Source organism: Diospyros lotus, chromosome 7, assembly GCF_014633365.1.
Source record: "Diospyros lotus cultivar Yz01 chromosome 7, ASM1463336v1, whole genome shotgun sequence".
NCBI lineage: Eukaryota > Viridiplantae > Streptophyta > Magnoliopsida > Ericales > Ebenaceae > Diospyros > Diospyros lotus.
In genome coordinates this window covers 38,345,968-38,370,953 of record NC_068344.1, presented here as the reverse complement: position 1 = coordinate 38,370,953, position 24,986 = coordinate 38,345,968, and the positions used below count along the sequence as shown (strand labels likewise).

Here is a 24,986-nt window from a genome sequence, read left to right as displayed (position 1 = left end):
TTCTGTCTGTTCGCCTTTTTCTTTCTTTTTTTTCCCCTTCCCTTGCAAACTACTCCACCACCATTCACCAATCCTTTCCCCTTCCCCCTTCCTTCCAATACATACATTTACTCACCCAACCCAACTGCTCTCTCTCACTATCATCTAACCGCAACCTCTGTACTATTTCTCTCCAAATTCCCTCTCAGATTTCTCACTTCTCTCTCACAGATTCATGCTTCCAAACCATCCCACTCCACTTCCCCTCTATCACCATCCCCCCTCTTGATCCAATCAATCAATCTACATCTTTCCCAATGGTGGAAACCTCGACGTCAACGTGGCGGTTCCACCACCACCGCCTCGACCTCAGGCGCTGGATTCCGACCTTCTTCTCCTCCCACAAGACGCTCTTTGCCGTCCTCTGGATCGTGGCCTTCGCCTCCGTCTTCGTCTGGCAGCGCAACATCGTCGACGGCTTCTTGATTTTCCGGCGGCAGCCGCCGGTCCGGGCGGTTCCCAGGCTCCGGCCGGTGGCCTTCAACTTGACAGACTTCGGCGGGGTCGGCGACGGCGTCACGATCAATACCCAGGCCTTTGAGAGGGCCGTCTCTGCCATTTCCAAGCTGGGCAAGAGGGGTGGCGCTCAGCTCAATGTCCCCGCCGGCACCTGGCTAACGGCGCCGTTTAATCTCACTAGCCACATGACTCTTTTTCTAGCTCAAGACGCCGTTATACTTGGACTCGATGTGAGTTTTTCTTTCTGGCCTTGCCTTATTCTGGGCTTTCAAAGCAGTGAAAGATTGATCATTTGCTTCAAAATGAACAAATTTAAAATGAACAAATTTATTAACTTGTAGCATACTTATCTCCTTTCATGACGTTTATTTTCTGTCTTTTGTGCTCACTGCTGTCATTCAAGTGGTCTTCTATATCTGTCTCCTAAGGTGAAAATTTATCTCAATGTTAGTGACAATCTGTATCTCGTATTAATTTCAATATATTAGCATCCGTTTCTTGTTATTATTATTAATATTTTGGAGTTTTTACGTTGTCTTATTGCTAAACTAGACGCGATCTTTGCAATATGGATCAACTGTTATTTATTCATTTTTTTATTGTTTGCTCAGGACTCTTATTTGTTTATATAAAGTGTAAAATACATGAAAACTTTGTCGACCAACATTTACACTCAGATATTTATCACTTTTCATCCTTGGAAATGCCACCAGTTCTCGTCACTTATCAAATATCTGAATTAGTGAGCCCTAGCCTTTTTCTATTACCCTAAAAAAATGTAGCTACTTTAGTTAGTGAAAGTTGAAATCATCTTATGTATTTCAAGACACCATATTCTCAAAGATGTTTAACTTTTATCTAAAAAGAATTCCCAAGTTTAGTTTGCAGTAAATTCTAATGGTTGTCTGTGCAATTTTGTTCGTTGATGTGAGAATTATCACCTCATAGGTTCTTACTATGTTCACTGTCTGTCATGGAAGGTTGGAATCTAAATTATTCTTAATTACGTTTGTTATGGCTGCTTATGGTTGTCTCTTTCTCACAATGCTTCTAGAGGCTGATATCTTTTGGAAATATGTACTTTGCATGAGAGTAACTGAGATTAAATTTTTCTCAACTCATAATTGTTGGTCGAAGGAATAATTACTGGCCACTGACTGACTGTTTTCCCTTGGTATGATTTTTTGTTTCCATTTTTGCGGCATCTTGTATTCTTGAAAGTGTATCCAATGGAAAAACATTATTAGGCATGTCTGGAGTTCCAACACATATCAGTCCTATCTCCAAAAACATTCTATTGTTCAAAAATTGTATAGAACGAGGCGTTCTTTTGGTACTTGGAGGACACGTGGTCTGTCATGGAAGAAATGTCAACATGTCTATTAGTCAACATACGCAAATTGCATTATGTAATTTAAAAATTACATGTCTATTAGTCAACATATTGTGTTATGTAATTTAAAAATTATATGATGTAACTTGAACATATTGGAAGTTTTAATTTAAAATCTAGTGATAAAATCATAAAAAATGGGTGCTCTCTTTTGTAATGTTTTTAGTCTTAAGACCAAAACTAAGCTCTCTCACAAAGATATAGAATGTGGGGAGTGATTTACTATTTTGGTTGAATAGAAAGTATTTGTAATTTAAAAATGAAAAAGCGAGCACACAAAAAAAAAAAAAAATAGTATTATCACGCACGCATACACATGCAAATTTTTCTCGTCATGTCTTTGTATTGTGTTATTTCCTAATGTTTTAAAAAATACTATTTCAGTGTGCCCATTTTTATATCCTTGCTGTTTGGTCCACAATCCAGATCACCTGTCCTGAATCACAGTTCTTTTGCATCCCGGGATCACAAGGAATGCAATCTAGATCCCCAAGAATGAGGATGCATGTGTTTAGTTAAAACAATTAAAAACTAGGGAAGAAACTTGAAGTCAGAATAATTTTCAAAGAAAATTAGAGGAAAAAAAAAAAGCTTACCTACCTCACTTTCTTGTATATTCTATTGCATTTTGAATTATATTCAAACCTAACTTCTTTTGATGGGATTCTTCATTGCATAAGTTGTACAAGAACATAAAAAAGAATCCAGAACAAAACAAAACAAACCAACTCCTATAATAGCAAAGTATCAATCCAACTAATTTCAACCTGAGCACAACTATAAAATGCACCACAGCCTGAAATAATGAACCAATTATGCCTACCCTCTCCATACCACAAAACTAGCACACTAACATAGTTTATACCTGTTCCCGTACCACAACCCAGAATGTCCCATGTTTCTAGTAACTATGATTCTTCTCTATGATGGGGAATTTAGATTAGATTTTTCTTTTAGATTAAAGGAGGTGATTTACAATTAGGAGTGGGTGTTTTCATAATTGGATTAAGTTCTGTGTTTTTGGTGGAAAAAATGAGCAGATGGAAGTATTGACCTCATTCTTTATTGCAGTTATCTTTAAAGGCACTAATGGTGTTGTTGCTATATTTTTGAGACTTTTTTTGTAAGGGCAATATGCTACCGTTCCCAAATTTTTATCACCATGGATTTTGAAGTTGGTCTTACAGATCCTTTAATTGTTTAGTTGGCAGAATGCCAAATCTTTAAATTCTGCACAACAGCAACATGAATCACAAGCCTTTATCTTACTGGGTGAGGTTGGTTTTATGAATTCTAGGTCCCACCCATCTCTATTTAAGGCCATTATATTTTCCGTTATGGTTAGAAGTTTTATGTTATGGCTATTATCTTTTGTGTAACTTGTGTTCGAGAAGGAGATGGAGATGATTGGAAAGAAATTTTTCGAGAATCACATTTTTTAAATCTCCAAATTTGTAAGGAAAACTTAGAACACTTTATTTAGGAGTTTTCCAAGTTCGGTTTGATTTTCTAGAACCGCATTTTCCAAATCTCCATTTTCTATTTAGAATATTTTTATATTTGAACAAATTTTCTTATTTTCCATTTATTGTGGAGTCATTTTTCAGAAGGTTGTTTTCCACAACTGAACAAACAACTTAAATTGATCTTTTCGAGGAATAACTTGATTTTCAAGTATCACTATGACATCATCTACACTTTTATTATTATTGAACTTACGTTTGTATTGAAATTTTCTCATGGTTGTTGTTCTAATACAGTAATCTGTGGAAGAACAAATGTTGGCTGGCTGGTCAGTTTTTTGAGATGACCTGCTGGCAATATTTCAATGTGCGACCAACTTATAGATTCCTGAGCTGCAACACATTTCTTTAATTTTTTTTGTTTTTGGTCAATTGCAAATAGTTGACTGCATATGATTCTACATCATGAGACATGGAAGGTATATCAGTTTTTCTTTTACAACTCAACTAAAAGATTTTAGAGGTTAAGCAGCATCATGAGACATGGAGGGATTCTGTTCCTTTTCTGTCTCATTCATGAATATCTAGCTGGAGCTTTGTTACTTGATGGAGCAAATAGACTGTTTCCTTGTGTTGGTAATTTCCTTCTTGATGAAATTATTAAACAAAGTAACATAAGTTAATCCATGAACGGCAATTTTCATTTTCTACTAATGGGTCTCATTGGTATAGTGGAAAGGTTCCTATTTCTGTTTCATAATTCTGAGAGTAAATTGCAATAATCACCCCTGAGGTTTGTTTTAACTGAGAGACTACCCCTCACATTTCTGAGATAGATGTAATCTTTCTTGCTATTTAAAAATAAGATAAAATTACCAAAATACCCCTTCTCTCTCTCTTCCCCCCCCCCCCCCCCAACCCCCAAAAGTTCTATTAAGGAAAGTAAAAAAAAGAAAAAGAAAAAGGAAAACACTGGTGGTGGCCAGCTTGGCTGTTGCCCACAACCAAACTACCTGTCTTGAAGATGGAATAAAGGAGAAAGGTAGTCAGCAACACTTATAAATTTCACACTATATCTGAGCGCTAATGTAACTAGTTCATTTTTCATTATACTCAAGCAATACAGTGTGTCTCTAAGAGAATTATTTTTCAACACGATGAACGCTAGAAGGTGGACTTACATTCTATACATTAGGAAAATAAAATAATACAAGGAAAAAGTCTTATGTCTAATGGAACCCTCTTTGTCTTGAATTTTGATTTGAATAACGCAACCTAAAGTATGATGGAGACAGGATTTATATTCCAAATCTAAAACTCAGTGAGTTTTGGATATAGGATATATCTTGTTCTCTGCAAAAAGAATTGCATATTCAATTATCTGATAGGCGGCAGGGTGCTCTACTTAGAGTGCAAGTGAGATTGGAAGTTTGGGTGTATTCAGGTTTTTGGTTTGAGTGTGAGTTTTTCTCTTTTGTAAGTCTGTTGTTCACATTGTAATTTTGTTTCTCCTTCATCTGTGGACATAGATAATTTGCCAGACCACGTCATGTCTATTTGTCTTTAATTTTGATCGTGTGTGGGTGTGATGGAATTTAATTTCTATCTTAGTGGTTTCCCAACAAGTGGTATTAGGACTGATTACCTGATAAATGGTATTAAAGCCCCAACAGTAAGACTTGTTTCAGTACACAGAATTTTGGGAACTGAAGAAATAAATGATTCTTCTATATTGAGCTGATATATGTTTTACAATATATGAGATAAACCAACCAAAAAATAAAAAGGGAAAGAAAGAAAAACAGGAAATCTCTCCTAAAACAGGAAAGGAAATCAATCTTTGACATGTTTAGGAAAGGTGATATGTAGGAAAGGAGATAGTTAGGAATACATCCTAAGAAATCTCCAACAATCTTCAACACTCTCCCCCAAGCTGGTGATTGGATATCTTCCATGCCTAGTTTGCTTGTTATTTCCTAAAATCGTGCAATAGGAAGTCCCTTAGTGAGAACATCTGTTAATTGATCACACTATGGTACATATGGAGTGCTAATGAGCCTACTATCAAGCTTCTCCTTTATAAAGTGTTTGTTGATCTCTATATGCTTAGTTTGATCATGTTGGACAAGATTGTATGCAATGCTGATAGCCAACTTGTTATCACAATACAATTTCATAGCCCAGTTCTTTTAATCCTCAAGTCATCTAGGATTATTTTAAGCCACAACAATTCACAAATTCCATCAGCCGTAGCCCTAAATTTGGCTTCAACACTCAACCTAGCAACCACAAACTGCTTCTTGCTCCTCCATGTCACAAGATTGCCTCATAGGCACATGCAATAACCTGTAGTAGACCTATTAATAGGTGATCATGCATAGTCTGCATCTGTATAAATTTCTAAGGTTAGCTCACCACCTTTTTAGAATAACAATCCTCTCCTTGGTGTAGCTTTGAGATACTAAAGTACTTTTTGAACTGCTTGCAGATTCTCTTCCCTAGGATCATGCATAAATTGACTCATTACTGACAACATAGGCTATATTCGGCCTTATATATGATAGATAAATTAGTTTCCAGACAAGTCTTTGATAGCTGTCACATTCCAAGGGTAGTATTTGTAATTTTGGTTTTCTATTTTTTAATTTCTATTTTTGTTAGGGCTATTTGTCTTGTAGCTAGAGGCTGTTAGGATATTTTCTACCTTTTGTCTTTTTCCCTTTTGTCCTATAGCTAAGGCAATTACAATGCCTTGTCTTGTAGGTAAGGAGGTTGCAACTATGAGCTTCTATATTGAAGCCACAACCTACGTTAGATGGTATGAATGAGAATGAATTGATTATTGTTGTTTCTCTCCTAATATTTCTGTCTCTCTCTCTCTCTCTCGGTTATCTTCTCTCCCATATCCTTATCTTCTTGCTACTGTTTCTCTCCCTTCCATCTGATATCTCCCCCTAATTCTTCTCTTAATCTTCCCAAGTCCCTTTTCATACCCTAGCTCAACCCTAAGGGTGTGACAATTGGTATTAGAGTCGTTCAATTCTCAGCTAGATTTTCGCAAATCCATAGCAGTTAGGTTGAGATTCGAAGGCCAATTCCGATCGTGATTTAGACTGGCGATTCCTGGCGGCTGTTAGAAACGGCTTCGAATCAAAATTGTTGTGTGTTGCAGTTTTGATCGGAAGGTGATGATTTCCGACCCTCCCCAACTATTAATTCCCGACGGTACTAGACGTACTTGACTGTTGCTTCCCGACACTTCTTGGCGGTTATTTTATGATCGATCCTCGGCTATGAGTCAAGCGATCTATAGGCGACCCTCAGGCTTAGGACAGATTCAAGTGGAGGCGAGTCACTCTCAAGAAAAGTGGGTTGCAATCAAAAAAGGAATCACGGAAGAATGCGCTGCGACAAGAAAAGAAATCAAGGAAGCACTCAATCAACTCGTAGACCTCAAACACAAGCTGGATGACTTACTGACTCTGTTTTCACAAAAGTTCCAAGTTAGTATTCTAGTTGAATGTTTTTCCAAGGAACATTCTAAGTCTTTAAAAAGAAAAGTTTCAGAAGGTAGTTTGTTTGTTCGGAATTTTTCTACTACAACTAAGGAAAGACCTGAATTGGAGTAGACAATCCAAGATGACAAAGAAGGAATGGCAACTATCGAAGGCGTTATTGAGGCTCCACTGGGAAAGGAATTTGTTGAAATGAATTCGATTATAGTTGTAAATAAACCAGAAGAAATAGATCAAGATGTGCCTATTGAGATGGTACGAGAGAAAAATGAGGAATTATTTGATGAATTGACAAAGGAAGCAAAGCCTATTGTAGTAGCCCGGATCCAATGTTTGATCCCGAGCAATATGACAGTCTTGTTGTCATTTCAGCTGGAGTAGACTTGTTTCTAGTGCTGGTCTTAACAATGGAAGAGCAAGAGATTAGGAACGTAAAAGAAAAGAGGAAAAAGCCTAGAAGGAGAAAGAAAGAAAGCAGAATAAAACAGATAGAGAAAGCTGGGATGGGATGAATAACAGTGGCTCAACGGTAATAAGTTTATTAGGGACAAGAAACATTTTAAAGGGGAAAATTTCTCACATTCCAAGGGTAGCATTTGTAATTTTGGTTTTCTTTTTTTTAATTTCTATTTCTGTTAGGGCTATTTATCTTGTAGGTAGAGGCTGTTAGGATATTTTTCCCTTTTGTCTTATAACTGAGGCAGTTACAATACCTTGTCTTGTAGCTAAGGAGGTTGCAGTTGTGAGCTTATATATTGAAGCCACAACCTACGTTGGATGGTATGAATGAGAATGAATTGGATATTTTTGTTTCTCTCCTAATATTTTTGTCTCTCTCTCTCGATTATCTTCTCTCCCTTATCCTCGTCTTCTTGTTGTTGTTTCTCGCCCTTCTATTTGATCTCTCCCCCTAATTCTTCTCTTAATCTTCCCAAGTCCCTTTTCATACCCTAGCTCAACCCTAAGGGTGTGACAATAGCTCTCTTTATCCACATCATTGCCTGTTTCTTCTTTGCCTAATATGTGGTTTTGTTCAATAGGGACATTTGCTTATTTGCTACCAAGCTTTCCAGTTTCCTTGAGTAAATCTAGAACATATTTCCTTTGAGAAACAAAGATTCATTGTTTATGCCCCACTTACAACATAACTTTAATCTCCCAAACCATGCCTTGGGTGACTACTTCAGCCCATTGTCAGGCTCGGATTTGAAGAGGGGTTGCCTTCCGTAATTCTGGAAGGGAATGGTTTAGGCGGGAAGAATTTAGAGGGAGAGATTGAGAGAGAGATTAAGAATTGGGCGAGAGAAGTGTGAATTGAGAAATGAGAGGGAAAGGAAACCGTGGAATAATCCTCACCTGTTTCCCCATCCTCAACTTATCTGTATTTATAGAAGGATTACACAGCTTGGCGCGGCAATTAGGAAACCAGCCCATGCGCGCGCCATTTGAATTATCCCCTATTGGATTATTACAATTCTGCCATTATACCTTCTAATTACAGCTATACCCTTGGTCTATGACACCCATATAGTGCTTTCTTTAGCTAGCACACTTTACTTGGGCCGATTCTTCCATCAAAGCCAAGTGGGATCTCCATAAACACTTCTTCTTCCTTATCCCCATGAAGAAAGACATTCTTCACATCAAATTGTTGTAAATTCTAATAAATGTGTGCTGCTAAAGACAATAGGACCCTCGTGGTATTCATCTTGGCTACTAGTGCACAGGTTTCAAGATAATTAATTCCATATGTTTGAGTATAACCCTTTGCAACCAACCTTACCTTGTACCTTTCAAGAGAACCGTCAGCTCTGTACTTCAAAGTGTAGACCATCTACATCCCACTGGTTTCTTGTCTCTAGGTCAAGGCACGATCTCCCTAAATCTGATTTCTTTTTTTTCCTAGTGCATTCATCTCCTCTTTCATGGTTTGTACCCACTTCTTATTCCTTAAAGCTTCCTGAATTGTTTTTGGTATATCAATATAATCTGGAGTGGTAAGAAAGCTTTTATGTTGAGGGGACAATTAGTTTAGGGACACAGAATTAGATATGGGATGTTGAGTGCATTTTGTGGTTCCTTTTCTTACTGCAATAAGAAGATCAAGGCCAGATTGCTCACTAATAGATGAGGGAGAAATTGTTATTTTAGTACCTGAATTTGGTTCAGAGTCATGGATCTGTCTTTGGTCCGGATTGGGCTGTACACACCTTGAATAAACTTTCAATTCCTTGGATGCTTGATTCAATTATGACTTTTACTGTTCCTGAGGGACATCTTGTGATTCCAGGTCTAGTTGGAGTGGTTTTGGTTCAAATGGACAGGATTCTGGGAATTCTTCAGTATTAGGCAGTTCGGGTGTGTATAGGCTGTGTGAGTGTAGGCTGCTGTATCGGCGGTGCTTGACTAGGTAGAAACTCACAGGAAAAATCAAACCCACATTCTCATTTTCCCTTGAAGTCTCCCCCTGAAAATGAAACAATTGGAGGATGGTAGTGGTAGGGTTAGTTTAAAAAAAAGTGACATCCATAGTGACAAAAATTTTCTGACTAGGAGGATGGTAGCATTTGTACGCTTTCTGATGATTAGAATAATCAATGAAGACACACTTTAGGGATTGAGGATCTAACTTAGTGCGGTGTTGTTTATGGACATGAACATACAAAGTACAGTCAAATATTTTTGGAGATAATGGAGGTATTATCAGGTGAGCATGGTAATAACTAATTCTGTCCACCTGTAGTCCCTTCAAGATAGTACAGCCCATTCCGTTCCTTAGCAAATCCAATTGTCTTCCTCTTGGTTCAATCCTGAAAAACACAATTGAGTATCAAAGAATTTAAAAACACAATTCAGGTCTTCAGTGATTTTGGAGATGGAGAGAAGGTTGGTTGACAATTTAGGAACGTGTAGGACATTAGATAAAGAAAGGAAAAGGGGTCATTTTAATATTGCCATGACCAGCAGTTGGAATAGCTGATCCGTCAGCCATGAATATCTTTTGGTTTCCAGGGATAGGCATATAATTGTCAAATTTATTTGGGTAGTGAGTCATATGATCTGTAGAACCAGAGTCTATGATCCATGATTGGGAATGGAAGATGTTGGAAGCTCTAGAGAAATTAGAAATCAGACACCATTCTGTGCCAATGAACAAGTACCAGAACCCTTGGTGAGGGAGTTAAGCAAACCTTTCAGCCTTTCAATGTATTTTTTGCTGAATTCTTCTCCATTGACAGCTAGTTCCTCTTGAGAAGTTTTCTCCTTGTTAGTGAAATAGGCTCGGTTTTGTTTCTGTCATTTGAATCCACAATTCCTACCCAATACTTGAGCTTTCCCATAAAGCTTGAAGTCATTATCCCTTGTATGTCAAGGCTTTTTGCAGCAGGAACACCACAATCCATCTCTGTTGGACTGTTTAGAGGAATCAGCCTTGTTCTGCCCTTGTCCTGGATTATATGGCTTATTTCTTCCACCATCTGCACCTTTCTTGGACATCATGTCAGAACCTTCGGTCAGTTGTGTTTCAAGCATAACAGTTCTCCTTGTTTCCTCTGCTCAAATGATGGAGAAAACCTCACTAAGTGGTGTGGTAACTGATCCTTTCCCAACACTTGCACTCTTACTTGATCATATTCCATGTTTAGTCCTGCCAAAAACCCAAAAATCCTATCCATTTCAAGAAATTCAAGTATGGCTTTAGTATCTTCAGCACACTTCATCTTAAGATCTTGATAATGATCTATTTCAAGCCAAAGACCGTTCAAATAGTTATAACGTTTGGTAATAGAGAGAGAGCCTTGTACCACAGATGAAAGTTCGGTTTTCAATTCGTAAATCATTGCAGTATCTTGCTTCAAGGAGTAGGTTTTTTGAAGCATCTCCCAAATATATTACACTGTAGGAAGGAATATAAGATTTCTACTAATCTCTGGCTGCATTGAATTCCATATCTAGGACATGATCATCGAGTCCTCCTCATCCCATGCTTGGAACTTGTCCTCACTACTCGTACCAGTCCCATCTAAGTGACTAATCTTCCCTTATCCCTTCAAGAGCATCCTCACAATCTGCGACCATTGCAGGTAATTCTTCCCATTCAAGTGATAAAACAGCATTGATGCTTTGAAGCTCTCCTCTTGAGCCAGTCAACAGGGACTCAAGAACAGCTCCAGGATTGGACGTCACCTTCTCAGAAATCTCAGACATCTTTTCACAGAATAACCAGACAACAATGAACGAGAATGGCAATAAGGCCAAATGAGCAAAGGTGATGGAGCTGAAGAAGGCCAACAAGAAATGGCAGGAAGAACAGAGGTCAACAACGAAGGCTGACAGGAAAACAGTGGACAATTGTAAATGGCTTTGATACCATGAAGAAATAAATGATTCTTCTATATTGAGCTGATATATGCTTTACAATATATACTAGAAGAGATATACAAAAAAAAAAAAAAAGGAAAAGAAAGGCAATATACATAAGGGAAAGAAAGCAAAAACAGGAAATCTCCTATTTCCTAAAACAGGAAGGGAAATCAATCTTCGACATGTTTAGGAAAGGACATATTTAGCAAAGGTGATATGTAGGAAAGGAGATATTTAGGAATAAATCCTAAGAAATCTCCAACAATCTTCAACAGAAACAGAAATCTTATTTTCTGTTTTGGAGAAGGAGATCTGTTTTCTGGTCACGCAAGGCAGCCTATTTGTGAATCTAGAAAACAATTTGGGTTAACTCATTCAGAATAACATCCAACTTTGGCGCAACCAATTGGAGAAGCTTGCCACTGCAACACAACAGAAATCGACTGCCGTTGTAGAAAAGTTGTCACTGGAGAGTCAAGACGCATCTGTTAGAAAAGCTCAGCCTCATTGCCACCACTAGGGGACCACCTTGAAACGTCGTTGATCAAGGTTGGAGACCCAAATTTGAAGGCTTTTGCAGAGCAGGATTAGCTGGTAAATAATTTAGGATGGAATTTTTTATTAGGTTGATTTGGGGTCTTGCGATTTAGCTCCTGATTTGGGCATTTTTAGATTGGTTTGTTGAACCATTGATTTGTTTGGTATTTTGATATCCACATATAAGACGAAGATAGGTTTGGTGAAATCCAGATTTGATTCTGGTGGGTATGGTTACCCAATTTGCCTTATTGACCATGGATAAACCAGGTTTATTAAAATATTTGATATTGGGACCGCTTGAGCCTAAATGGTTTTGGTTTCCCAACCCAGTCTGGATTGTTGTTCCGATGTAGGTTTAACCCAGTTTTTCCATTAAGAGTTGACTCTGTAAGGGCTCGTTTGGTCCTAATCCTCCCCAGTTTGGTTGCTGGAATTACGCTGGAGTGCAGCACCTTGTTTAATACGTATTGGAGAAGGTGAAGATTTATGTATTTCACTATGTTTAAGAAATTCTTGACAAGGTGCAGCTTGCTGAGAGTGTCCTGAATTTAGATTTAAATAACAAACCCAAATAATCTTAGAGATAGGATGAGTTTTGGAAGGTGAAGATTTATTTATTTCACTATGTTTAAGAAATTCATGACAAGGTGCAGCTTGCTGAGAGTGTCCTGAATTTATATTTAAATAACTAACCCAAGGAATCTTAGAGATAGGATTTGTAAACCAAATCCAAAACTTAGTGAGTTTTGTATTTAGAACCTATCTTGTTCTCTCCTATGTTACTTGGACTCGGGGGTTGAAAATGGGTAGGTACCCAGAGGTCAGACTTGTCAATTTCATGAATTTTAGGATGTGGCATATGTGTTCAAACGTTGGATATGGGTATTAGAATACGACAGAAAATAAAAGACAAGAACTAAATTGTCGGGTGATCTCATCACATGGAGATCACAAAATGTAATCTCAAATCAAATATATCAAATGGTGTATTGGAATTTGAAACATGAGCCCTGAGAATCGGGATTAGAAATCAAGGGCACCACCCAATTTAGAATTAAAGATAGAAACTGCTGTATTTTCGTAAAGGGCATTTTCCTAAAACTAAGATGTCGAAGTACTAGCTTGATGGAGATGACTGTAGAAGGCGGAAAGCCATGGCTTGCAAATGACTTCCCAGTGATCTAGTTCTTCTCTTTGTGGTAGTTTCACGTCTCCCTCCCTCACTTTGTGCGTGCACGCATGCGCATCTTTGTGGTGGCAGTGCAATGTCCTCCTTTGACGCAAGTTCTCTATTTCTCTCCCAACTCAGATTTGGCCCATCTCCTCCAACTCCAAGTCTTCAAAGCATGTGTCAAAACCATTCATCTCTTGACAGCACACATCTCCTCCAACACATGCAGCCTTCTCTGATCGAATGCACTCTGACACATATCTTGTACCAATAACAGTGTCACATCTTGTCAACACCAGTACAATGCCTAAAAATGCCAAGTCTGTGTAACATAGATTCTCTTTGTAAATAGAGTTGCATATCTGATTATCAAATGTGTCGTGGGGTGGGGGTGGGGGGTTGAACTAATTAGAGGGCAGGTGAGATTGGGAGTTTGAGTGTATTGGGGTTTTGAGGTTGAGTCGAAGAGTTTACCTCTTCTTGTAATCTGGTTTTGCTCGTGCACTTAAGCAATTTGTCAAACCATGCTAACATGTTTCTGCTTTTCGTGTTCTCCCAACATTTGGTATCAAAGCTGATTACCTTGACAATTTCTGAAATTAAAAAACTTGAAGTAGGGAGGACTAATACGCTCACATTGTGTTATTTGTTTTATTCTCTGATTGATTTTCAATCCAATTAATTGAATTTGTAATGTGGTTCTAACATGTTTAAGTGGTGAAAATGCATGATCCTATATGAACACTGGTGTTTCCCTAGAGTCCAAAAAATGTCTTACTCTGAAAATGTTTGCAACAGGTTTAGTTTAGAAGTCACCTAAATAATTTTAAATTACTTGAAGAATATTGATTGTTGACACTGAACTAGATGTGATACAGTGTGTTTTTAGCAGTAAAGCTTTGTTTACACTCATTCTAGCATCATTAATATATGTGATTATACTAGTCAATAAGTTTCTTTACTTGTCAACTTTCTCTATTTAAGTATACTTTATACATGAGGGCAAGCCTTGGTAGCAATGGTAAGGTTAGTCCTTTGTGACTGGATTGGTATGGATTTGAGCTGTGCAAACAGCCTCTTTGTAAAGCTAAGGGTAATACAGAATACAAACACAACCCTCTCTTGACCCATGCAAAGCAAGTAGCCTTGTGCACTGGGGAGGCCCTTTTAAAGTGTTTCATACATGTCAAACTTGAGTGATAAACTTTTGCAAGAAAAGAACAAGATAAACTAATTTAAAAATCAATGGTAAAGTAGGTAACTCAAATATGAGGGTGTTAGCGTATGTTTATAAGGTTTGAAATAGTAATCACAACAGTATTGTTGAAGATAATCCTAGAATAAAAAAGATAAAGCCGGACAAAGGAAAAAGGAATTCAAAGATGCAACGAAGATAAGAAGATAGAGCAGGAGATATATCCGAAAATATAGGAGTTTGAATTACTCCAAATCTGTTTTTGTATTTTAATTTTAAATACCCAAATCTTTAGCTAAGAGATAAGAAGTATAGTTGTATTTAAAGTAGCCTTGTATCCTAGAAGAGGTAGAATAGTTTCTGTGCATTCGAGTTCTTTTCAATCAGAAATCCAAGTCTGAAATTGTTCATGGTATCAAAGCTTGGCTCTCGATAATCAGCACACCAACTTTTCTCAAGATGGCCGACACCTCAACCACAAGTGCAACCTCCAATATTGGTGCTCCTACAACCTCTCGATTGGTTCTTCCAACCCCTTCTCCTTCTCCCTTCTCGTTAGATCACCATACTCTCCAAATCACACAACATAAACTTAATGGGACCAATTTTCGGGAATGGTCTTAGTTGGTTATGTTGGTGATGAAAGGCAAAGGAAAAATGGGGTATCTCACAGGAGTAATACCTCAGCCAGATCCTGAAACTACCGAGCATGAAGCATGGGATGCTGAAAACTCTATAGTGATGGCTTGGCTCATCAATTCCATGGAGCCAAAGATAGGGTGAACCTATCTATTCTACAAGACAGCAAAGGATGTATGGGATGCTGTCCAGAGCCTATATTCAGACATGGAGAACACAACACAATACTTTGAAGTGCGATCAGCCTTGAGAACCACCCGCCATGATAACCATTCGGTGACTGAATACTATAATATTCTATCTGAATTATGGCAAGAAAATGATCTATTTTATGATATACAATGGGAGTGTACGAAGGATGGAGTAAAATACGCAAAGATTGTGGAGAGAGCGGGTATTTGATTTCCTACATGGATTAAATCCGGAGTTAGATGAAGTCTGCAGAAGGCTCCTAGGGATAAAACCCTTTCCCTCCATCAAGGAGGCCTTTGTTGAGGTTAGGAGGGAGGAAAGCCGAAAAAAGGTCATGTTAAACATAGCTCTTGAGGTTAATAATCAGGATGGATCTGCTCTTACAGCTTTGAAGCAAAGGACAACAACACCTCGAGGAGATCATAAAAAGACCGACCTTGGTGTGATCATTGCAAAAGACCTTACCATACTAAAGAAACCTGCTAGAAAATATACAGGAAGCCTACTAATTGGAAGGGGAGAAATCAGAATCAGAAGAGGCCACAGGTAGCTTATGCAGTGGATGTAGAAGAAGGTAAAAGTTTTACCTTAACCTCTAATCAATTAGAGGTTTTGCAGCAAGTTTTTAAACAAATAGGGGTTACAAAACCCTCCAATTCTGAGGAAGTAATGAATCCAACCACCTCCCAAGTGACACAAGGTAAGAGTTATAATTGCTATCTCTCTAAGTTACTAAATGGGAATGATTGGATTGTTGATACGGGGGCCTCCGACCATATGACTGGATCCATGTGTGGCATGGTGGATTACAAAAGTTGTGATAGGAATATAAAAGTGACTATGGCAGATGGCACAATATCGTATGTTGAAGGGAAATGTTCAGTATACTTAAATGATTTATGGCTAAAATCTGTCTTATATGTGCCTTCTTTAAGATGTAACCTGCTATCTATCAGTAAAGTCGCTAGAGATATAAACTGCAAAGTAATTTTTTCTCCTACTCAATGTGTGTTTCAGGACCTAATTTCGGGGAAGATGATTGGCAATGTTGAGGAGAGAGAGGGCCTTTACTATGTGAAAGGACCAGTTACTGCTTCTGTTCTTATTCCTAGGTTACAAAATTCTTTTGTTTCTTCTGCTGTTTTAGATTCTAATATTCACTTATGGCACAAGAGATTAGGCCACTCGAATTTTCGTAATTTAAAGCTTTTGTATCCTCGTTTATTTAGCAATAAAATGAGTGATTTTTTCAACTGTGAACAGTGTATTCTTGCTAAACAAACAAAATCTTCACATCCTATTCATACCTATAAACCAACCAAACCTTTCTACATAATCCATAGTGATGTATGGGGACCAATTAGGATACCAAATTTAACTAACACTCGCTAGTTTGTCACCTTCATTGATGACCATACTAGAGTATGTTGGGTATTCTTGATGAAGGAAAAATTTGAAGTTTACACAATTTTCAAAAAATTCCATCAAATGGTCCGCAACTTATTTCACACTTCCATCCATATTCTTCGATCGGATAATGGAAAAGAATACTTCTCATTCGAGTTTGAGACATATTTAAGTGACAATGGTATTTTTCACCAAAACACATGTCCCTATAATCTCCAACAGAATGGTGTGGTAGAAAGGACGAATCGGCATTTGCTCAAAACAGCTCGAACACTCATGTTTTCCAGTTCTATGCCTACATCCTATTGGGGAGAAGCCATTCTCACTTCAGCCTATCTCATTAATCGGATACCTTCTAAAGTCCTCAGCTTCAAAACCCCTTTAAACACTCTCATTACCTCATATCCTCACCTTACCCGCATTCTAAACTCCTTGTCCCCTAAAATTTTTGGTTGTACTGCTTATGTTCACAACTACAGCTCTAAATTACATCCAAAATCCTTGAAGTATGTATTTGTTGATTATTCTCCTACACAACAAGGATACAAGTGTTATTGTCCTAACACAAAAAAATTCCTTGTGTCTTGTGATGTCTCCTTTCTCGAACAACAGCCTTATTACCCTACAACCAATTTGCAGGGGGAGATTCGAAGTGTAGATCAGGGTAGGAATAATTGTTGGGATGTTAGTCTTCTTCCTGAAACAGTGACCTCATCTATTCCTATTTTGAATGATGTAACAAATTCAGGGGGAGAAGAACAGCAGCAACAACAGCATATTTCAGAAACAGGTCCTAAAACACAAGTGCCAATGAAAGTATATTCAAGGAGAAAGGATCTTGAACCAAGGCAAGATCAATCATTAGCCCCAGAACAAGGTCCAACACAAGAAGAGGAAGAGAGGACTGAATCAGTAGTACCATTTGAGGCTCCCAGCAAGTCCAAACCAGAAACTGCAGAAGCTGAATCATATGACCTAGATATTCCAATTGCTTGGAGAAAAGGAGTGAGGTCATGTACTCGACATCCTATAACTAACCATTTGGTGTACTCTCAACTGTCCCAAAATTTCAGGGCATTTACCATCAAAGTGGATGAGGTGCAGATTCCAAAAAATATTGATGAAGCCCTACAGAAACCAGATTGGAAAGTAGCTGTAATGGAGGAAATGGATGCCCTAGTGAAAAATGGTACATGGAAAGTGGTAGATTTGTCTCAAAATAAGAAAGTAGTAGGGAGCATATGGGTATTTGCTGTAAAACATAGAGCTGATGGAAGCATTGAACGATATAAAGCCAGATTGGTGACCCAAAGATTCACTCAAACTCAAGGTATAGATTATGAAGAAACCTTTGCACCCGTTGCAAAGCTCAATTCTATACGTGTGTTACTTTCAATTGCAGCTAACTTAGATTGGAAACCACACCAACTTGATATAAAGAATGCATTTCTTAATGGAGATCTAGAAGAAGAGATATATATGAGAATGTCTCCCAAATTTGAAGAAAAAGGGAAGACTTGTAGACTAATAAAATCGTTATATGGGCTGAAACAATCTCGTAGGGCCTGGTTCAAGCGGTTTAGTACTACATTGCATCAACTGGGGTATCAACAAGGGCAGTTTGACCATAGTCTGTTTACTAAACATGTTGTTAATGGCCTTAAAACTATCATAATTGTCTATGTGGATGACATTATCGTTACAGGTGATGATAAGCAAGAGATTTCATCATTAAAGAAGCAATTACATCAGGTTTTTGAAGTAAAAGACCTTGGGAAGATGAGATATTTTCTTGGGATGGAAGTAGCAAGGAGCAAGGAGGGAATCCTTATATCCCAAAGAAAATACACTCTAGACCTATTAAAAGAAACATGCAAGTTGGGGTGTAAACCAGTCAGTACAGCGTTGGAACCCAATTGGAAATATAATGAAGATGGGGTTGAGAAAGCAATTGACAAAGAAAGGTATCAAAGATTAGTAGGAAGGCTTATATACTTGTCTCTTACACGGCCAGACATCTCATATGCAGTGAGTAAAGTAAGTCAATACATGCATTCACCAACTAGCAAACATCTTAATGCAGCCCATCATATTCTAAGATATCTAAAAGGGACTCCTGGCAAAGGTATTTTGTTTAGAAAGACCGAAGACCGAGGAATTCAAGGGTTCGTAGATGTTGACTGGGCTGGTTCCTTAGAAGATAGCAAATCGACTTCTGGTTATTGCACAAAACTATTGGGAAATCTTGTTACGTGGAGAAACAAAAAATAGAGTGTGGTAGCTAGGAGTAGTGCTGAAGCAAAATACCGAGCTATAGCCCAAGGCATTTGTGAAGTAATATGGCTAGGAAAGTTCATGAATGACTTGAAGATGCCTAACACTGATCCTACAAGACTATACTGTGACAGTAAATCTACCATTAGTATAGTAAATAATCCTGTCTAACATGACCGGATGAAGCATGTAAGAATTGATAGGCATTTCATCAGACAAGAGATTGAAGAAGGTGGAATAAACCTAGTATATATCCCTACCGGTCTACAAGAAGCTGATATTCTTACCAAGGCAATGAACAAACAAGGATTTGAAGTGATAAGAGGCAAGATGAGAATGAAGGATATCTATTCTCCAGCTTGAGGGGAAGTGTTGAAGATAATTCTAGAATAAAAAAGATAAAGCCGAATAAAGGAAATAAAAGGAATTCAAAGATGCAACGAAGATAAGAAGATAGAGCAGAAGATATATCCAAAAATATAGGAGTTTGAATTACTCCAAATTTATTTTTGTCTTTTAATTTTAAATACCCTAATCTTTAGCTAAGAGATAAGAAGTATAGCTGTATTTAAAGTAGCCTTGTATCCTAGAAGAGGTAGAATAGTTATATGTGCATTCGAGTTCTTTTTAATCAGAAATCCAAGTCTGAAATTGTTCAAATATAATGACAGAATTTCCCTGCTTCAGAGCTCCTATAGTTGTATCTTATGCTGGGACCTCACCATAAGAGAGGGAATTCCATGGGTACAATCTTTCTAAATGAGGATTTGGTCCCTTCTAATTTTATTGAAAGAATTTTATTGCCCAACACTTGCATCATCACAGGATCCAACTAGTGTTATTAATAGAGGAAAGCAAAATAGTAGACTATAGGTCAGAAGAAGAACTAGAAATTATTGGTAAACTAGGCAAGTCATGTTAAGGCATTTGTACTAGAGAGTTGGATGCTTCTTAGTCCCTAAGATGATCAAGAGAGGCTCAGGCGAAAATCAATTGGTGTTTAGGCACTGTTAGAATTTTATGTTCCTGCTGACCATTTATTGCCAAAGTTCAAGTGGTGGCTACCTTAGATGCTGTATCATTCGTGAACTATGAGATTTGATTGAAGGTTACTTTATATTGAAATTAATGCATACTAACTCTTTTACTAGTGAAGAAGCTGGGAACATGATATTAGGGGAATTAGCAAGAGCAAGCCTTTAGAAGTTGTGTGTTATTTAAGAAGTCACCATTTATGCAAAAATAATTACTTTATAGAATTTCCAGTTGATAACCAGTCTGATTCTCTCACCAGATTCCAGTGCTAATTGCAGGATTTATCCCTCATGTCTTATGTTACTTCAGATTTTTTATGGGATCCACATATTGCTAAAGAACATATGTTTTCCTCTAGCAATGTCAATTTTATTTGACCCTATGCAGCTATTCATAATATTGTGAAGAAGTAGTAAAATTGGTCGAACTGAGTTATCCATTGCCCAATCCATATGTTTATTGGAAGTGAAGATATTATCCATATCTTCCTTCCGTTTTTGTCTCTATTATTATTATTATTATTATTATTATTATTGTTATTATTATTATTATTATTATTATTATTATTATTATTATTATTATTAATTGGTATCCAACAGGATGAGAAGTATTGGCCTCTCATGCCTCCATTGCCTTCATATGGGAAAGGGAGAGAACATCCTGGACCTCGATATGGGAGTTTGATTCATGGCCAAAACCTAAAAGATGTAGTAATTACAGGTAAAGATTTCTAGTCCTCTCCTCCCTAGTGGAGGCTCTTTAAATTTCTATGAATTCATATGCCATGATGAAATCTATATTTCTCCGGTTGAAATCTATATTTAGTCTGGGCCTTTCCAAATAAAACATGTAGTATTTTATATCCATCATGTAGCCAGTCCCTTTAAAGGCACTTGACATCTCAAACAAGTTTTAGATAAAATCCAATGAAACTACTTGATTTTGTCGTTTTCATTTGGTCAATAACTTAAAGACAGGATAGTTTCTTTGTTGGTTATTATGAATGAGTTTCTTTGTTGGTTATTATGGATGCTGGTAGAGAGAATGTTTACAGAGTAAAAGTGGAGGAAATAAATAAATACTCAAAAGTTCAAGAAGAGGGGGGAAGTGGAGAAGAAAAGAAGTAGAGGTGTAAGGAAAAGGGCAACTAACTGAGTCCATATTCCTTGTAACCAACCCAGCGATGGCTGTCCAAAAGTTCTCCTATGCCTTCTGTAACAGAACAAGAATGTTTTGGATTAAACAGTTTTTCAGCTTCCACTGACATACCAGGTTAAGGACTTAACAATTGATTTATAATTGCATTCCCTTGTGTTTCCATGAAGATCAGTTATATTCTAACCAAGATCACCATGCAAATTGTTAGCTGTCAGATAAGAAAGCTTGGAAATGATAATTCTTGTACTTGAGGACTTCATATTTGTTTACCGTCGCACAAAACCTTTTAACCACTTATCTACTTTTATTTTTCTTTTTTCCAGATAAATTTATTCTACCCAACCCCTGATCCACTAGAGTAGCTTTTACTCCTATTGGGAATCCTAGCCACTGGTGCACTTTAACTATGATGGGATGACAATGTTACAGGCAACGCTAATGTCCTTGCATGTAGCCACATTCAATATATATGTTGTTCATCATTTTTGTCTATATATGACTAGTTGTTCATCTGGTCAGATAATACATTTATGCTTTTGCTGACCAACAGGGCATAATGGCACCATCAATGGACAGGGACAAACATGGTGGAAGAAGTATCGGCAGAAGCTCCTTAACCACACGAGGGGTCCACTGGTCCAGATTATGTGGTCAAGCAACATCGTGATTTCTAACATAACTTTACGTGATTCTCCTTTTTGGACACTACATCCATATGACTGCAAGAATGTGACGGTTAAAAATGTCACAATTTTGGCTCCCATCTTTGAAGCTCCTAACACAGATGGAATAGATCCTGGTACGTATACTGCAGCGACTTTTATGCTTCAAATTGGTGATGAGCTTACATGGGCTGATATCATCATTCCATGTTTCCGTTTGGAGACTGGGTCCCCAAGTTTATTGATAAAAAAAATTTCATACTGAATCCTGTGAGAAGCTGGAAATAAATAAAAAATTGCAACAAGTTTGATTTGCTAGTAAGAAATTCTACTTCAAGTTTTGAGACCTTCCACCTGATGGGCATGCTTGATGTTGATCATATTATGAATTTTTAAGAAGACGGTTAAAGCTTGATTGTTTGATATGTTTCCTCACTTTATATGCATGCCTCACATTTTGTTGGAGGTTAATAAACATCACTGTCAAGGTCTGGGCATGACCAGAGTCATGTTGCTTCCTTTTCAGTATAAAAATTAATTTTCTTTCAGTTATGTGTTTGTATATGATACCTTTACTTTAAGACTGTGATGGCCTTTTTTATACCTTAATTCTCATGTTGATATGCTGGCTATTTTTTATCATCTTTCTTAGTAATATTTTAACAAACACATCTTAGTACATGTTAATTAAATAGCTATGATGGACCAAGCAGATTCATGTGAAGATATGGTAATTGAGGACTGCTACATAAGCGTGGGGGATGATGGCATTGCTATAAAGAGTGGATGGGATCAGTATGGTATTGCTTATGGGCGCCCTTCAACAAATATCTTCATCCGAAACCTGGTTGTCCGATCTATGGTCAGGTTAGGCTCAAATTTATGGTTGTTTCTATTTAACTGATAGTTTACTGTTATTGGCTTCTGAGGCATCAGGAATATGGTAACTGTTCAATCAAGCACAGATTAGGATATCTAGAATTGGGGCCAACTTGTTTTTAGATTCAGTTACTTCTAGATGTTAAAGAACTTTCCTGAAGATAAAATCTATAACCATCAAGGAATGAAATCAATTGATGGAGTATAGGGTGCTTGCATCTATATATAGTCAGTCCAGAGAGAAATGTTAAGGTAGGAAATGCAGTTTGACTGAGAATGGATTAGAAGGTGTTCAAAAAATAGCTTCTTTCAGAGTAAGGCTCCAGTGATTTTGACGCAAAACCTTTTAGCTTAAAAAATGTTTTACATGCAAAAATAATTGTGCACAAAGGGAACTTTTTCCTCTTATTTCTGGATATTTGGTTTGTAGTTTACAAAAATATATAGCTCTGGCTGCTTGTTATGATGACCATGACCCAATGCTAGAATTTTTGTACCGCTTCTGGCATATGTGAGCTGGTATCCAAAACCAAAAATAACTTGCAAAATTCTGTTCTTTTAGTCATTTATGGGTTTAAAAACTGATGTCTGGTACACAAGACTCCTCACTTTATGAGGGTAGTGGAAGGTCTTTTTTGCATGCAGTTTTACCTTTTTTGTAAAGAGGCTGTTTTTACAATTCAAACCCTCGACTTTCCAGTTCCCCCCCCCCCCCCCCAAAAAAAAAAAAAAAATTGCAAAAAGTTTTACTCCCTTTTTGCAACCTAAATCAGAAAATGAGGAAAAGGAAAACTAAAAGGTGACATAAGCTAAGGGGACAAGGAGGTCTTGTGTTCAGTAGACTGATAAGAGCAGGCATAGTTACCCAACTTACTAGTCATGTTGGATAGATTATTCAACTACCCAACATAAGCCACTCACTACCTTCAATCCAATTCATAAGTTTCACGTCTTCCCACGTATTCATCCTAATGATTTAACTTTTGGTTGAATTGCCGCAGTGCTGGCGTATCAATAGGCAGTGAGATGTCCGGTGGAGTCTCAAATGTGACGGTGGAGAACCTTCATGTTTGGGACTCTAGGCGTGCTGTCCGGATCAAGACCAGCCCCGGAAGGGGCGGCTATGTTCGAAATGTTATTTACAGGAATCTAACATTTGACAATGTGCGGGTGGGGATTGTAATCAAGACGGACTACAACGAACATCCTGACGAAGGGTTTGATCCTAAAGCCGTCCCAGTGCTTGAGGACATAAGCTACACGATGATTCACGGGGAGGGAGTTCGGGTTCCTGTTCGCATCCATGGGAGTGAAGAGATTCCAGTAAGAAATGTTAGTTTTCGTGATATGTCGGTAGGGATAACATACAAGAAGAAACATATATTCCAGTGTGCCTTTGTTGAGGGTCGTGTAATAGGGACGATCTTCCCAGCCCCATGCGAGAACCTTGATCTCTATGATGAGCAAGAACGCCTTGTGAAGCAATCTGTCTCCCAAAACATGACAGACATAGATTACGATTTTTGAGATCATCATGGCAGTTTTCATGCTTTCATGGGGGGATGGGTATAATTATCCAGTGGCCAATCTTCTTGTATCATGTAGTAGTTTCGGCTGGGGGATCAATTGATCGCTAGTTTCCTACTGTGGATATTATTTCACTTTTCCCCCACTATTTTCTTTCGATTTTTTAACCTCTGTATGTACTTTGTTTTTTTTTTTTGGCTTTCAGTGGATTGTGTTGTTGTATATACTGCAAATGTTGGTGAGCTCAAGTATCGATAAGGTTAGCTGCAAATTTGGTGGCGGTGGCGGCTTACTGTATAACTCGACTTTGAAAGCAATTTTTTTATATAAAATTCCAAGTAAAGATATAATATCTATATTTTTTTTATAAAAATATAAAAAATTCAAATCAAACAATACGCCAATATTATCGATTAATTTTAAAAGAAACAATGTCCATTTTCCAATATATGAATTTTTAACTATTCAAATTTTCTTTTTGAACTATGAAATAAATAGTGAATAGAATAAAAAAAAAAGGAACTATAGAATGTGGAGAAAAATTTGAGATTAATCTTTTTGAATCGGGTGGCTTTACTAAATAGTAATTTCTTCTTCTAATCTGTCTACTCTATTTTTATTGTGACCAAATATCTTTCATATTAAAAGATAATTTATTATTGAAACATCAAACAATACATTTAATTGCCATGTAGAAATATATGTATGATACTTTATATTGTAAGATTTTATTTTTTTTGTTGCAATAATTTATAAATCTATTGATATTTGATCTTGTTTTAATACTACTTACATTTTGTTATATAAAAAGAAATATAATTTTTTGCAGTAATTAAAAAACAACATTGAATCCATTAATTAATATTAAATTAAAATTTCTTTACATCCAAATCGAGTCTAGTTAATTAAAAGAATATTAACAACAATTGTGAGAAGTTTAAGATAGGAAAAGTAATAATATTTTTTTTCAATTATTATTATTTTTTTTTGTGTGTGACTGCTGTGTCATATTTGAATATGTTGAGTTAGATGCTAAATACTCTTAAAATAATTTTTTTGTATATATAAATAAA

General features: G+C 37.1%; 1 protein-coding gene across 1 annotated transcript; it reads left to right on the top strand.

The window, feature by feature from the left end:
• LOC127806107 (probable polygalacturonase) lies at positions 1–24,080 on the top strand. Its single transcript, XM_052343136.1, has 5 exons — positions 1–728; positions 20,287–20,407; positions 21,396–21,644; positions 22,221–22,374; positions 23,388–24,080. Exons 1-5 carry the CDS (start codon positions 297–299, stop codon positions 23,911–23,913), a joined length of 1,482 nt encoding a protein of 493 aa, XP_052199096.1. The 5' UTR covers positions 1–296; the 3' UTR covers positions 23,914–24,080.
• Positions 24,081–24,986: the final 906 nt, after the last annotated feature.